This window comes from Hesperophylax consimilis, chromosome 1, assembly GCF_061612785.1.
Source record: "Hesperophylax consimilis isolate HC1 chromosome 1, BYU_Hcon_1.0, whole genome shotgun sequence".
Taxonomy (NCBI): domain Eukaryota; kingdom Metazoa; phylum Arthropoda; class Insecta; order Trichoptera; family Limnephilidae; genus Hesperophylax; species Hesperophylax consimilis.
Genome location: NC_142836.1, coordinates 38,123,316 through 38,138,573, shown reverse-complemented (window position 1 = coordinate 38,138,573; position 15,258 = coordinate 38,123,316). Strand labels below are relative to the sequence as shown.

Genomic DNA, 15,258 nt, shown 5'->3' with positions numbered 1-15,258 from the left:
TGTTTTGTATACGTGATATCAACTAAAGAGAAAAATCGACAGAGTTGTGTTATAGGCATGTCCGTAATGCCAGAAATAAGCAAAAAAAATTAACTTTTGGTGAAATTGACAAACATTTTCATTTTTCAATTCTTTCTCGAATAGATCATCAATTTTATATAAATTATCTGTTCACTCTTTAATTGAATCTATAGCGTTAAGACGCTTGTTTATTTTTGAAAGTATGCTTAGCTGGCAGCTTTGAAGAATTGTGATTGTAAGAATGGCACTACTTTTCTAAAAACCAATAGGAACATACCTACGTTACACGGTATTTGAGTATTTATTAACTGAGCGTAACGTACTGTTTTAATTCGACCATTTTGAATTTCGTCTGTCTGTAAATTCATTTGTACGTTCTGTTTCCTTTTTAGGAAATCTGCTGTATCCACTTTATTATTCAAGCAAGCCTTACTTTGAATTGATTGCGAACTTTGACTACGGCTCAATAAAGATTCTTTTTTCAAATGTGAAATCGTCGTGTATTTTCTTACTCGTTTTTTTCAGTATTATGGCACCTACCCTTCATTCCAAAAAAATAAACAAACCTCAATGTAATTATTTATTTGAAATATTTTTTTGTAGAAAATATATGGTATATAATTAAGTAGGAATCTATTTAAAAATATTATGATTTCAAAGGAAATTTTGGCTTTGATTTATTAAATAAGAGAACATTAGGAACATACTTTTCATACTTACTAGAACTCGAGGTCTACTGTTCCCAGAACTACTAGTAATACACGTATAATCCAAAAATACGCTCATTCGATGTCAGCGCGCATTTCATTTATTTTGCAGCGAAATCTTGGCAAGAAAAAGCTCCCTAGACGTCATGAAAACATAATGTGTCGAGCCCCCACGTAGCAAATAGTCCCAAAGAGGGTATGCAATAATCTGTCAACCTGTTGCGACGGTATCCTGCCCTAAGAGGCTACATTAACCCCGCCTTGGGACCTCGGGAGCTTACAAGGGTTAGGGATAAGGAATTGCCTGGCGTTAGCTGCCTTTACCTAACCTAACTTGACCTTGCTGGGTCGCTAACAGAAGGGGAGCCCATGCATGGGAAATCGGGGTATTCGGGGTATCCCGGACCATGCTTGCTCTCCTGGCATTTCGACCTCAAACCCTTTTATAGATGACCCGTGTTTATCATGAATTATTTGTTGATGTTTGTAAAGCGTTTACATTGTTGCTTGTCATAATTATATTTATAACAAATGGAGTGGAGATTTTGTCAGTATCGTTCCGTATCGTAAAAGGTAGAATTACCCTTCCTACCGGAAAAGTGTGAATATACGAGTATTTTATATATATCTGGTGCCCTTACCTATCAGATATTGGCTAAAATTAGGCCAAAATTCACTTCGCACAATGCAGCACAAAACAACAACTCATAAAGTATACAATTTCAGACATTGTACTGACGAAGGTAGGGTTTTTAAGACAGGTCGACAGTAGAAAAAATCAATTGTTTCAAAGAAAATATGTACCTAATTGATTAATATATAGTCTTAAATTATGTATTTAGAGTCCAGCAACTTTAAGGTTAGCCTTAAATTAAGCAAATATTCGTAACTAGTAGCGTAGAAGTTTCGTAGACGCCCATAACGCCGGTTCAAAATGTATTGATTAGATTCTACATTGATTGCATTGCGAATGCGTTCCCGCTCGGAGTTCCCGCAACTAGGAAATGTTAACGTCTGTAATCTGTATGCAGTAGTTCCTCGCTTTCATAGCTCTAACTAGTATATTATAGTGTAGGGCATATTATTATTTATTCCTGGTAGTCAACTGGTGTAAGAGTATTCACTTTTCACGTTGGTCAACTGGTGTAAAGAAAACTATATCATTCAACTGTGCAGGGACTTGTAATTTTTATTCCTGGTGATAAATTGGTGTAAGGAATATTATTCACCGATATTTAGCAGCATAAAACTCTATTTCACAAATTATAATATTTACTAGCAACTAAAACCTTAAATACTTTATAAAGATACGTATTTTTGTTATAAGCTGTTATTCTTGTGGATGATAACTAAACAACATAACCTAACCTAAAAAAACATAAGATTTTAAAATGGTAAAATAAAGCAGTAAAGCACATCATTACTAAACTTGTTGTAAATAATTGAAAAAAAAGAATATCCCTTACACCATTTGACCACTGATACAGGTAATATACAACTGGTGTAAGGAATTATTCAAATATTAATAATTATTCCCGGCAGTCAATTGGTGCCAATTCACAATTCAGTGGTATTATATGTACAAATTAACGCTTTATTTAATTGTAAATGCAGTAATGCGTGTTAATATCAGGTTTCTTAGCCTTATCTACATACAAAGTGTTTATTTTGTTTATCATCAATATTGATAACAAATCAAGGATATTCATAACATTCGAGCGTGTTTTATGTGCCAACAAATAATAATATTCTTTAAACGTTTTCGGCCTCACTTTTATAATCTGACTGCGGTGAACATTTGTGGATTCCAGGAAAAAACTTTAAGGAAAATAATTATTTAAAGTACGCCTTTTTACATTTAATCTGATGTGACTAAGTGGCTGATAAACTTTTTGCTTAAACTCTGAGAAATGATATTTATAACAGTATGCAGACAAAATCTTTATTGTTAACTAACTAGCTAAACATCACCCCGTTTCTCCGCAGGGTTAGACAGAGAGGACGAAACGCCAAACAACTCGGTCTTGGCACACACTCCTTGTTCATATTATAATTCACATACAAACATATTCATACATTCTCTTCTATTATTCTGACTCTTGACATGGTCCTACTTACTTAAGTCTAAGATACTTATCTGATTTACTTTATCGTGTCTTCCTCGGGCGTCCCCGACTTCTGCTACCATTCACATTTGTGTCATATATGATCCTTACACTCCTTACTTCGCTCATTCACTCCACATGCCCAAACGCTTACATCAGCCTTGCATTCTTTGCTTATCTCCACATATCTCAAACGATCATACATGTTTTTACCACACATACGTTTCAGGGATCTCATTTCTACATCATTCAGTCGAATTTATTTTACGTGCAATATACGTAATATAGCATTACCTGAATTTGTATCATATAATGATTTTTTGTCCCATTAAAAACTCTATAACATTGAGCTCTAGCGTCATAAAATTTGTACGTATTTTTCTGTTTGGAATTTCAATGCCGACACAGCTACTTTCAGTTTCCTACGTAATTTAGATCTATGGAGCTATATAGAGCTGTGGAGCTATATAGCTTTGAGGAATGCACAAGTCAACAATGAGTATATTTTAAGAGTGCCTCATATCACCAGGAATGTAGGTAATAGGCATAAATACCGCTTGGCAAATAGAGTCCAGAAATTGTCGACTTTAGCGCAAATTGGTTTTAGCATGATTTCTGTAAAAAATTATTGGAAAGAAAAGGGATAATCAAGGGAAACTGTCAATGATAAATCTTAGCCATAACATTGTATTTTTTTATTGCTTATTTTATGCGTTCATATATTTCCAATTAAAATACATTTTTTATGTAATAAATTCGACGTACAGACAAATGGTTTTTCTGCACTTTTCAGTGTAAACCGAAATGGGTACCTATGTAAAATTGTACAAGAACCCCAATCATCAACGAAATCAGGTAGAAAAATGCCCATAATATAAATCCTTATTTGAATGCGTTTAATTCAAATATAATATAGTATCTGATATCCAAATATTCCGTGAACCGAGTTTACTTGTCTTCCCCTAAAATGGGATAATGCAATGTCCTCCCGGCGCTGTCTGTCTGCAAAGTCCGGGAAAATCTAGCCCTAGGGAAATTATTTAATGTCCTAAATGGAAGCGAATTAAATGCAATGAAATTACGGAAAAATAAGGCTTTTTACGATGCTAACAGCGAGTACGATACGAATCTTATTGAAAAGCTGCGAACACATTTTAGCTACGTGATATTTTAATATTTGTTTAATGAATTGAGATTTTTTGTTAATTGATAATTACATTAATTAACTTAACCTAATCAAAAAAACTTGGGACTCAAATTAATGTTACAAAAAAATTAATTGATTAATGAATGATTATTGTTTTTTTCTAAAGTACAACGAAGGAAATATTATACCATTTCAAAAACCAGATATTGTTTTAATAGAAAAGCTATTTTGGGTTGCGTAATAATAAAAATTAGATAGGTAGAATGTGGTATTTCGTAACTGTGGCACACGAACAACTGATCTATTGATTGTCACGAAATTTATAAAAGTGCAAATAACTCGAAAAATTAGTCATGGTATGATATTTTATGAGTTGCCCATCCAAGGGATAACGTTGAATTTTGGGACACCCTGTATAAACATCAATTGAACTGGCAATTCAAATACGGAAAAAAAAGAAACAAACCAAAAAAACCGGTTCGATCGATTTTTATTACTGAAATTCTTTAGGCAATTTCCGCTCAAACTTTGCAAATTTGAACACTGTAAATAAAATCAACATAACCGTGATTCAAATTTATACTATACTGATTTGAATGAAAAGAAAAGTCGACTCCAGAACCCAGAGAGACCTATAAAATTTATTGACAAAAAAGTATTTCAATTTCACCCGAAGTAAGATTAAATTGAGCACACTTCGGGCACACCGACACGCCCACAATACATTGCACTTCTGTCAACATATTCTAAAAGTGTAGTTTAAAAATAGAATTTTTCATACAACGCAGATTTGAATAGCTGTAAAGATAGTCATTTATCATATTGGGACTTCATTGAGCACATCAAATACTTGTGCCCGCATTTCATTCAAGAAAGCAGATACATTTATCTCCGTTACGAGAGAAGCATATAAGATCGGATGTAAAACAGCGTGACGAATAATAGCGGGTTCACGAACGGCGGCCTTTTCACCGCCCTCCGCTCTCCGCCCAGCGCTCTCCGGACCCCGCTCACTCGCAGCCGCTTGTCACGTCTGATGGCTGATAGGAACGGATATATTCAATATAAACTGAAAGATGAATAACCACCTGTTCAAACAATGCCTCGATCCCATTGCCAAACAACCTACCCCAACGACAAACGTCAAAACAATCTCGCGTGTGTGATTTTATTTGCATATCATTTTTACAGTTGTGAGTTTGTTTTACAATGATTCCTGTACAGGGACGTAAAATGAAAATAAATGTTAACCTGAATATTTATTATTTTAATATTGTAAGTAATTTTAGTAAAACCTGTCACAGGACACGATTCGCAATCTTTGAAACTTTTTTGAATCGTTTTCATTAAAACTTTAACCTTCGAATCTTTTAAGATCATTTTCATCATCTTTACTTTTGACCTTCGAATCTTTTAAAATCATTTTCATCAACTTTACTATTGACCTTCAAATATTTTAGGATAATTTTCAGCATCTTTACGTTTGACCTTCGAATATTTTATGATCATTTTCATCATCATTTCTTTTGACTTTCAAATCTTTTATGATAATTTTATTCATAATTACTTTAGATCTTTGTATCTTTTAGGTTCATTTTCATCAGCGTAACTTTTTAGATGTTTCTTTTAACTGATATAAGAAGTAGTAGATAGTAGCTACCTAACCTATATGATTTATATCTCATGTAAAATAATGATTTTTAATATTTTTAGACAGAAGAGTGGTAACTAAGCTTACCGAAAGTATGGATATAATTTAACAATTTATGTGCGATTGCAATACTCGATCTATAACATTTGAATAAGTAAATATACAATAAAGAAAATATTCTGAAAATCTGCTAAGTAAGTCCTAATACTGTAAGGTTGAGGTTTAGTGAGGTCATTGCATCCAGAAAGCAGTGTTCATAAAATTATATTGATTTTTCCATTTAGAAAAATTAACTTTTCCATACTGAAAACGATTCAAAAAGCATTCCATAGACAAAACGCAAAATTTTCGCTAAAAGAACGTGGAATTAATTGCGTCCGTACGTTCGAAAATCGAACCCACCCGGTGGGGAATGAAGAAAGTAAAAAAAAGACGTAGGTATTGTAAGGTTGGGTATCGATTGTGACCGGCACGCGTGCGCAGTGGCGGCTGAATACATTACTCGGGGCGGGAGCAGTACCTCGTGGATGTATGTACGTCCAAATTTGCAATTACAACGTCGGTAGTCGGTAGTCGACGGAAAGTTTTCTCCCGCCCCTGCTCCCGCCTCGTCTGAACGTTTTGCAGCGCAAACTTGGGAAAGCTTCGGAGCTTCTAGCGCACTCCGCTTTATTCTACTCGGCGCGCGGCGCTGGGCGACGTGCGCTGCCGCTTTTACGGTGAAATTTATTTATATTCCAGACGCAATAACTTTAAAGAATTTTATAAACTCAATTTTGCAGAGAATATATTTCCGATAAAGTTTAAATTTGCATTTGGTATTATTACAAGCTGATTATAATTGATTTTTGCCGTAGCACGAGAGTTCCAAAATGCTCGCAGACAGGTGGACGATGGCATCGCTTATGAGGCTGTTGTTTGTATGAAGGAAGGAGATGAGGCGGAGGAAGGTTTTGAAGTACCCTGCATCAATTCTAGTGGTTGTTTTGTTGTGGTTGTAATCAGGAACGGCGTGATAAAATAGGTGTGTTGGGAAATAACTGGCTATTCGGACATAGTCTCTAAACATAGCTAAAGCAATTACTGAATTACTGGAAACTATTTGTAAATGACACCCAAATGAACGCATTAAATTTTACGCCATTTTTAATTGTTTTTCTTCTATGCACCTATTGCATTCATGTGTTTTCTAATGGATTATTGTATTGCCCTTGTCTGGGCTAGTCTACACTCGACAGTCTATGTTGTCTGCGAAGGGTTAGTTAGTGCCTACCACTGAATAGACAATACACACTAGAAATGTCTTCCATGTAGATTTGAATGGAAGCCAATATCGCCACTGACTATCGCCAGCCATCCTATTTGACCGAAATGAAATTATCATAATGAGACGCAGTTTCGCATAATTATGAAATATAAGCAAATAATAAAAAGTGAAAAACCTGCAAATCATTGTCAAAAATACTTTTAAAAAATCCAATTCAGTGATCAAATATTAGTCATTCAGAATATGTCGGAACACTTGTTCTTTTCCTAGTAAATATCATGGCGGAATGCGACAATATCAATATGCCACAATATTTGTATGAACGTGGTCCGCCGTCCTCGTAAAACACTCGCTTTTAAGGCGAAGCTTATTGCTAAATCACTATTTTGATTAATCTTTATAACGAATTGGTGTACATTATGAAAACCAAAAAATATGATTTAGATAAATTGAAGGTTTTCCTATCGTTTCGCTTGAGTAGAATACGGATAAAATAATAAATTACTCAATAAAAAATATAAATGTAAAATAATAAAAATAAAAAAATCAATAGAAATGTTTGAACGCGTAAAAACATTTGAAAAATACAGTACTATAGCTAAGATTATTTGTGACAGTTTCACTTGATTAACTTTTTTGCTTTCTTATAAAATTATTTACAAAATAAATAAAAACCAGTCTTGTGCTTGAAATCGAACGTTTCTAGACTAAGTTTGTAAAGCGATTTGCCTATTACCTACAATATAAGGTTTACCAAGAATATACACATTTTTGGTTTGTAGCTTCCTCTTAACTGATACTTTGTTAGGAACTCTGTAAATTCATTCGTTAAAGGCCTACACTCCCGTTTTTAACAGGACAACGAATAAATTGGCCAGATTTTTTAATAAATTCAGGGTATTTTATATCAGTATGTTGTCTCTGTGTGGTCAAACTTTTGTATCACGATACACGCCCACATGGCTTACCTAGTGCCTATCCATCATCTGCTACCTAGCCATTCTCGGTATATCTCTACACAACATAATATTATATATATCACTCTGAATACCTATTTAGTCTCCGTTCAACCTCTGCGGGAAGGACAACGAACTTTGCGCATCAAAAAACAAACCCTTTAGAATAGTAATTTTCTGTGAAATGGGTTCAGTCTACGAATTTTAAAGGGCAAATTTGCTGTTTTCAGAAATTTATTATTCCAGATTATTATCTTATATTTCGTGATTAACTTTCGTTCGCAAACCCCTAAAAGGAATTCTGGGTTGATTTGTTTTAGGTAATTTATTAAGAATCTGGTCAATATTGGATTGAATCACCGATACGATATTTTATTTGTATGCCTTTCTTGAAAGAAGTTTTTATACGGACAAAACTATTTTTTCATATTCATATTGCGTATATACGCAAACAATTAATTCGTCTTATATTTTAAAGCATATCTTGTAGTTTTATTAAATAGACGAAACGTCCATGTATGAAAGCGTAGATCATAAATCATAACGTACCTCATTGAACTGTTTTTCTAAATCTACAAGAGACGATTTTTGTAGCTTAGCGAAAAACTCTTTGGCACTATCGACCGAAAGGTGGAAGGTTCGAAACCTGTGAATGTAAATACCTACTTCTCAACCTTTCTAATCCCTCCAGCCTCACGACACACCACAAACTTAGGATGTCTTAGTCCCACAAACTCCGAACAATTGAGGCTCTTTTGAGGAATGCGCATAAAAAAATACTCAAAGTTGAAAAATTTTCCATAAAACAAAATTATAACAGACATAAAAAAATTCCCACAAAAACTTTTTCGTTTCTACAGAGGTAAAATTTAGAATGTCATCAAAAATGCAATTGATTTTTTTTTAAATTTCTGTAGAGAGGTCTTCAATTCAAAAGTATTCAATAAAAGCTGATAATTAAAGTTTTCTTTCGGGTCTTATGATATACGCAAAGTTGGTGCATTTCGCGCACGCCCAGCAATCTAAAGCTTCGCGGAAAACCCAGGGTTAGGGGATGGTTATGGAATTACGATAGATTTCTTGAACTTCAAGGATTATGCACGATAAACAGTTATGTTAGGTTAGGTTAAGTCAGGTTAGGTTGGGTTGGGTTAAGTTAGATTAGGTTAGGTTGGAATTAAGAGAGATTTCTTTAACTTCATGGATTGTGCACGATAAACAGTTAGGTTAGGTTAGATAAGGTTAGTTTGGGTTAGGTTAGGTTAGGTTTTGTTGGGTTGGGTTAGGTTAGGTTAGGTTAGGTTAGGTTAGGTAAGGTTAGATTGGGTTAGGTTAAGTTATGTTGGGTTGGGTTGGGTTGGGTTAGGTTAGGTTAGGTTAGGTTAGGTTAGGCTGGGTTAGGTTAGGTTAGTGTAAGCTCAATAATTTACCTGGGTATAATCTTGTAAATTAACTTATCTGGATCCCATGGACGGAGAAAAATAAATAGGTTTTGCTAATTTATTAAGAATCTTTTCAAATTATTAGTAATCCGGATTAAAGCGGGATTGCAGGCCGTTTCCTGAAAAACTTTTAGTAAATTCCTAATATATCAGAACACGTGTTCATGCACCTGCATTTGCCTTGGTAAAATATAATGACGAAATGCGAAAATATTAAGAATACGTATTCCAACATCGTGATAATATCGTAATTTTACTAAAAGTTTATCAAGAAACCCATTTTTTTAAAATTATTTTTTTAATATTAACTCCACACAGGAGGCCCTGAAGAAAATAATTTCCCTCAGGGCCTATGTCATCTTTGGGGATGCTGTGTGGAGGGTCTTTTTGTGGAGAGGAAGGAGTGAACATGGGTCTTGAAGATTCCCATGTTGTAGGAGGGAGGAAACACAGAGGCCGGCAGTTCGTTCCACAGCCGAGCTGTTGAACTTAAGAACGAATCGTAGAAGCGACCCGTTCTCATGTGACAAATGTCAACCGTGTACAAATGTTGGGCGCCCGTTTCTGCACAGAGTCAAGGGTTTTTTCAGGTATTTAGGGGCTCCGGACCAGAGATGGCTGCCAAATTCGACAGTAGGGCGCACTTGCGATTTGTACAGGGTCAGCAGTTGTGTACTATTAAAGTATCTGCGGGCCCTGTACAGTACGCCCAACTTCTGAGAGGCCAACTTTACTCTGGCTTCGATGGAGCCCCCGTACCTGAGCAGGTCACTTATAGTTACACCAAGCATATCAATGGAAGGCCTGTTCGGAAGATTGCTTCCGTTGAAGGAGACTAGATTATCATTTGGATCCCTTTTAGACGTAATCAGACAGGATTGGGTCTTTGAAACATTAAATTCGACGAGATTATTTTTACCCCAGGAGGAAATTCTCTCGAGATAACCGTCCATTCTCTGCTTCAAAGCCCTCCGAGCCGTTGGAGTTTGTGTGCCCTTTGGGGGCTTGTCAAACAAAAAGCTATCATGAACTGTACTGTCATCCGCGTAACAATGAATCGGTGCACATGTCAAAAGTTTTTAAAAATCTTCCATTAATTCAGCAATCCTGTTTTTAACTGGATTACCAATAATTTGATTGAAGAGATTTAAGAGATTAGCAATACTCTTTTTTCTCCGTGCAACATGTTTTACATACACGATTTTATCACACATACGCTTCTAATCTAATTTCATCCTTCCTCCGCCAGTTCCATGCCTCCCGCGTACATTCAGGATTAGTATGACACTCCACTGGGGACTGCTAGACTCGCTAAATGTAAAAAACCGTCAATAATTTAGGTTAGGATAGTTTTTTTTTTGTTTTGCAAAAAGTACCCACCTATCTATTTGTAAGCGCGGCAGCATTTAATTCCACAGACAACAACACTGTAATTAATGTGACTTAGGCTGGGTACCAACTTTAAAAGTTAAAACGTTCCTACCTCCATAGAGAGCTACAATACATTGAATACATCAATGCCTACCTTTCCTTATGTTGGCAGCCTGCAAATTGAAATATTTTACGGAACTATTATTGTGAATTGCGCGTACGTGATTTTTCAAACGAATACCTTCTGATTTTGGTTGTGTACCAATATCAATGCGAATTATGACCTCGACAGATTAAGCTTCCCCATTTGGGAAATGTTGTTTCGTTTGCCTGCATAAAAGGTGTTTGTTTTTCAACCTGTTTCGTTATTTTGAAATTTTGGTACTCATAATATTATAATATAATATTAAGGTTGCAATAAACCACCACCATCTAATAAGCCCATTATTATACTAAATACTGATAAATTGATTAAATACTTGAATTGAATTTAAACTGTTTTTAGAATTTTGGCTGTATATACAAAAATGATACCCAATAATTATTATTTGACTCCAATGAACAATTTCTTAATGTACTTACATTGAAATCAACAAAAACCCCATTGCAACCAACTACATGTACAAGTATTTAGTTAAAAAATCTTAGGTATCAAAAAACGTAATATTTAAAAAAGATATATGTAATATTTTGTTCAACTATACAAAACCACACAATAGAGCTAGAATTTAAAAATGAATCGAAAACAAAACTCACACGGTAAAACCAAAACAAAATTAATTAAGTAATCAAATAATTAATAAAAAAGTTCAAACTCATAAACTCAAAGTAAAAAAATACATACCCCTCCACCGCCTCGGCCTCTTCCGCGACCTCTGCGTGATTCACCCTTGACAGTTTGTAGAGTTCCATCAGGACCGAAAATAAGCTATAACAAAATGAAAATGAAAATCATAAATAAAGAAATAACTTAAAAGGCTTAAAAGCAAAAAAATATTAAAACAAATAAATGTTAATAAAAAAATAAAATAAGAGATAAAATTTGATTGACTACCGCCATCTATCGAAAAATAATGGCGATATTATGAAATTTGGTTTGCGCCCGAACTAGATACAAAAAATTAGTTACGCTAGTGCCCGCACGATGGCGGTAACACACAGTAAATGTGGTTTTCCACGGGTGAACTTGAATAATATTTTTGGTTCGAGGAAAATACCGGAAAATCGTCACGCACAGTGGGTAAATTTAATGTCGAATCATAAGGTTGTGTTATTCATACAAAAATATATACGCTTAAATAAATACTACATAATATTTTATACCGAGGATGTTGTCTGAAACAAAGAAAACATTTTGTTATTATACAATATGATGCGACGAAAAGAAACAACGATTCAATGAAAAAATAATATTATTTTAGATATAAGACACTTTCAGATAGATTAGGGATTAAAAATGTGAAAAATATATTAGTTTTCATTATGTCAAAGACTATTTATTGTAACATTTTAGCTACCTACTTTCTTTGTATTTTTTGTGATTAGAATAATAACGAATCAATTAAAATTATTTTTTGTTGACTTTCTACCATTTTTAGAATTAGAAATTGCTTTCCAAAGCCATTTAATATAATAAAAAGTTATGAATGTGATTATAAGTATGCTTTTCATAGTTTTTTAGGGAATACATAAAATAATTCAAATCTGCTTTTGCTTAATTTTAGGAAAAAAACACTTTTTCAAGTTATGCTTTAAAATTATTGAATTATTTATTTGGGCAGCTGAATAAATAGTTTTGTCCTTGTATAAACATTATTATAATAATATTACAGAATTGAATTGAGAGAATTGAGTTTGTATGCGGGCAAAACTATAAATTCATATTTATGTTGCGTAGGTACGGGTGCATATAATTCCTATGTATTATTTTAATAGGTATCCACAAAGAAGTAGGTAAGAATTTCTTGGTATGTTTGGTTCTTATATATTTATAATTCAGTAGTATTTTATTCGGAACGACAACGTAACCATAACAAAGTTAGTGCCATTTTAAATGTTTTATTATACAAAGTAGGTAGGTCTTAATCAAAAATGTGAACATAAATTTTAAAAAATATAGGAAAAATCAATAGGTACCTAAAGAGAGATGATTTTCCATTTTTTTTGTTAATGCGAAACCGTACAACTGCTCCCAACCGTATGGAGCCAGTGATACTATGCTATCACCAACTGGGGAATGTTGTGAGGTGAAGGTAGCGGTGAGGGGAAGGAGATGGGGAAGAGGAAGGTGTGGAAGTACATGGCTATTCAGATTTGGTCACCAAAAACCTTTTCAAGCAACGTTTCAACTCTGAATGGTGATCTTACATCAGAATATCTTCCACAATGAATATATTATGAAATAACACAAATTCATCAAATAAAATTTGAGTGCGCACGCCGGGATTTGAACCCTCGACCTTAGGATTGCTAGTCGAGAGCCTTACCCCTCGACTACGGAGGCCTAAAAATGATATAGGAAAATCGATGCATTCAGCCACAACCATTTTCGCAAGATGCAAATTCAATTTATTCGTAGTAATTTCATGGTCTGTAATTTATAAATGGTTAATTTATAAAGTCAATCACTAAAAAGTTCTGAAACCTGAATATGAAAACAAATAGATAGTAAAAATAACAACCTAGTATGAATCACTCAATGATTCAATCCAGCATTTTATTTGTATGCCTTTTGAAGAATTGAGTTTTTTTTACGAACAAAACTTTTGATTCATATTCATATTGCGTATGTATGGACGCAAAAAATAATTTGTCTTAATAAGTTGTCTTGATGACTGGAAAGCAATATCTTGCAAAAAGCGTATTATAATAAAATAAATTAATTAACGCCATCTATGAACACGTAAAATATAACAAACGTCGCGTTTAACATTAATTAAACGTGCGTAAATAATTAGGTCGTTTTTTTTTGCTTTAGCTTTACGAGGAAGTTACGCAAGCAGGTAGCTAAGCAAGACGTCTATACGATGTTAACCATTGACAAAACTATATTAATAAATCTGACTATGGTACCTAGGTGCCCCACAAAATAAAATGAAATAATTCGCTCGATACAGTCAGCGGGTTTGATTAGTTTTTTGTGTTGTCTGTCGGGCGGCTGTTGGCTCGGCAGATGTGGCACACATGGTGCACACCTGGCCGGCACGCTCACCACACCAGGGCTGCCACAACCCGCAACCCGCAACCATCCAGGCCGTTCCAGGTCGCACAACCACCCGCCACCGGGTACGGCGCTATCGTGAATATGATACAAATAACGACAATAGCTAGTTTGTCACATTTGGCGAATATTCACATCCGATGGCAGCAAAGGTGGGATTCTTTTTACCGGCACGGGCCAAACAACAATAGTGTCAACACAAAGCTTTTATAAGTCAGCTGTTTAGATAATCTGGTACGATCACATAATAGCTACATTTTATGAACTTCTTAAAGATCTAGCACCGGTTGCTGAGTAGATATGACTTTCCCTCTTTCGGCAAGGGTCAAAGAATCAAAAAGATAGTAGATTTTTCAAATGCATTCCGCTATAACCTCTCCATTTTTTCCATAAAGATATAAGCAACACAAAGAAAGGTTTTAACGGAGCTCTCAGCGGCAGAAATATAAGAATACCAAAATTGGGCTGTTGCTGGCACGTGCTAAACAATCAATTCAACACAATATGTACACATTCAGCTGTTCGGATAACATTCTCCGCGATCTGTCACCCCCAAACTAAAAAAATAAGATGTATCACGAGGTTTATCAATAAACTCATTAAAAGAAGTATGTATGTATAACACCAGTATTTTTATATAGATTTATTTTGTTTATCTCCTAGCTATATAATTATGCAAAGTTTTTATTATGTTTTGCAAGATGTGAACGTTGAGCATTGCGTTGTAACCTAAATATATACTTTTTTAAGGCTTATAATATAATCAACCTGTTTATTTTCTAACTAAAAAAAAAACATGTGAAAAGTCGGCTGTTAAATAACTAGATTAACATCATAAATTACTTAATATGATTCTGCCACTGAGTTGGTTGATATGAGAAAGAGGAAGCAGCACGCCCTTAGCTATCGTTTTCCGTATATAATGAACTTCTCAACGACTTAACACCGGTTGCCCCAAAGGTGTGCCATTTCTTGGCACGAACCAAACAATCAAATTGACACAATAGTTAAGTCAGCTGTTCAGATAACCTTCTACGCGATCTTGTAGGTACAATCACCCCTAAACAACAAAAGAAGATGCTGCATAGAGTACCAACGGTATCTTTTCTTACCTTAAACCTAATCTTAACTGCTAAATTACGTATTTACAGAGTGGCCGTTGGATTTTCCATTATCAATAAAGCTTACGGTTGTTTGCTGAAGTTTTTTTCTAACTTTGAATGGAACTCGTGCCAATTGTCACAACTGACGCGTGCTCCCTATTTACCTATACTTCATATCTTATCTTTCTTGAGTATGCTTGCTTTTACATTATGTTTATGTCGGCATTACAAATCTTACACGTACACATATATATATTTCCTTTGTTGT

General features: G+C 34.5%; 1 protein-coding gene across 3 annotated transcripts in view; it reads right to left on the bottom strand.

Moving 5' to 3' along the window:
* The window catches only part of Tet (Ten-Eleven Translocation (TET) family protein), a 110,046-nt gene that overhangs the window by 45,116 nt on the left and 49,672 nt on the right, over positions 1-15,258 (bottom strand). For 2 of the 3 annotated variants that reach the window (XM_089633406.1, XM_089633415.1), the window contains exon 4: positions 11,512-11,595. The exons of the other annotated variant lie outside the window; for it this stretch is intronic. In XM_089633406.1, the coding sequence (XP_089489532.1) occupies positions 11,512-11,595 (84 nt within the window). The remainder of the gene's footprint in view (positions 1-11,511; positions 11,596-15,258) is intronic. 3 annotated transcript variants of the gene reach the window in all.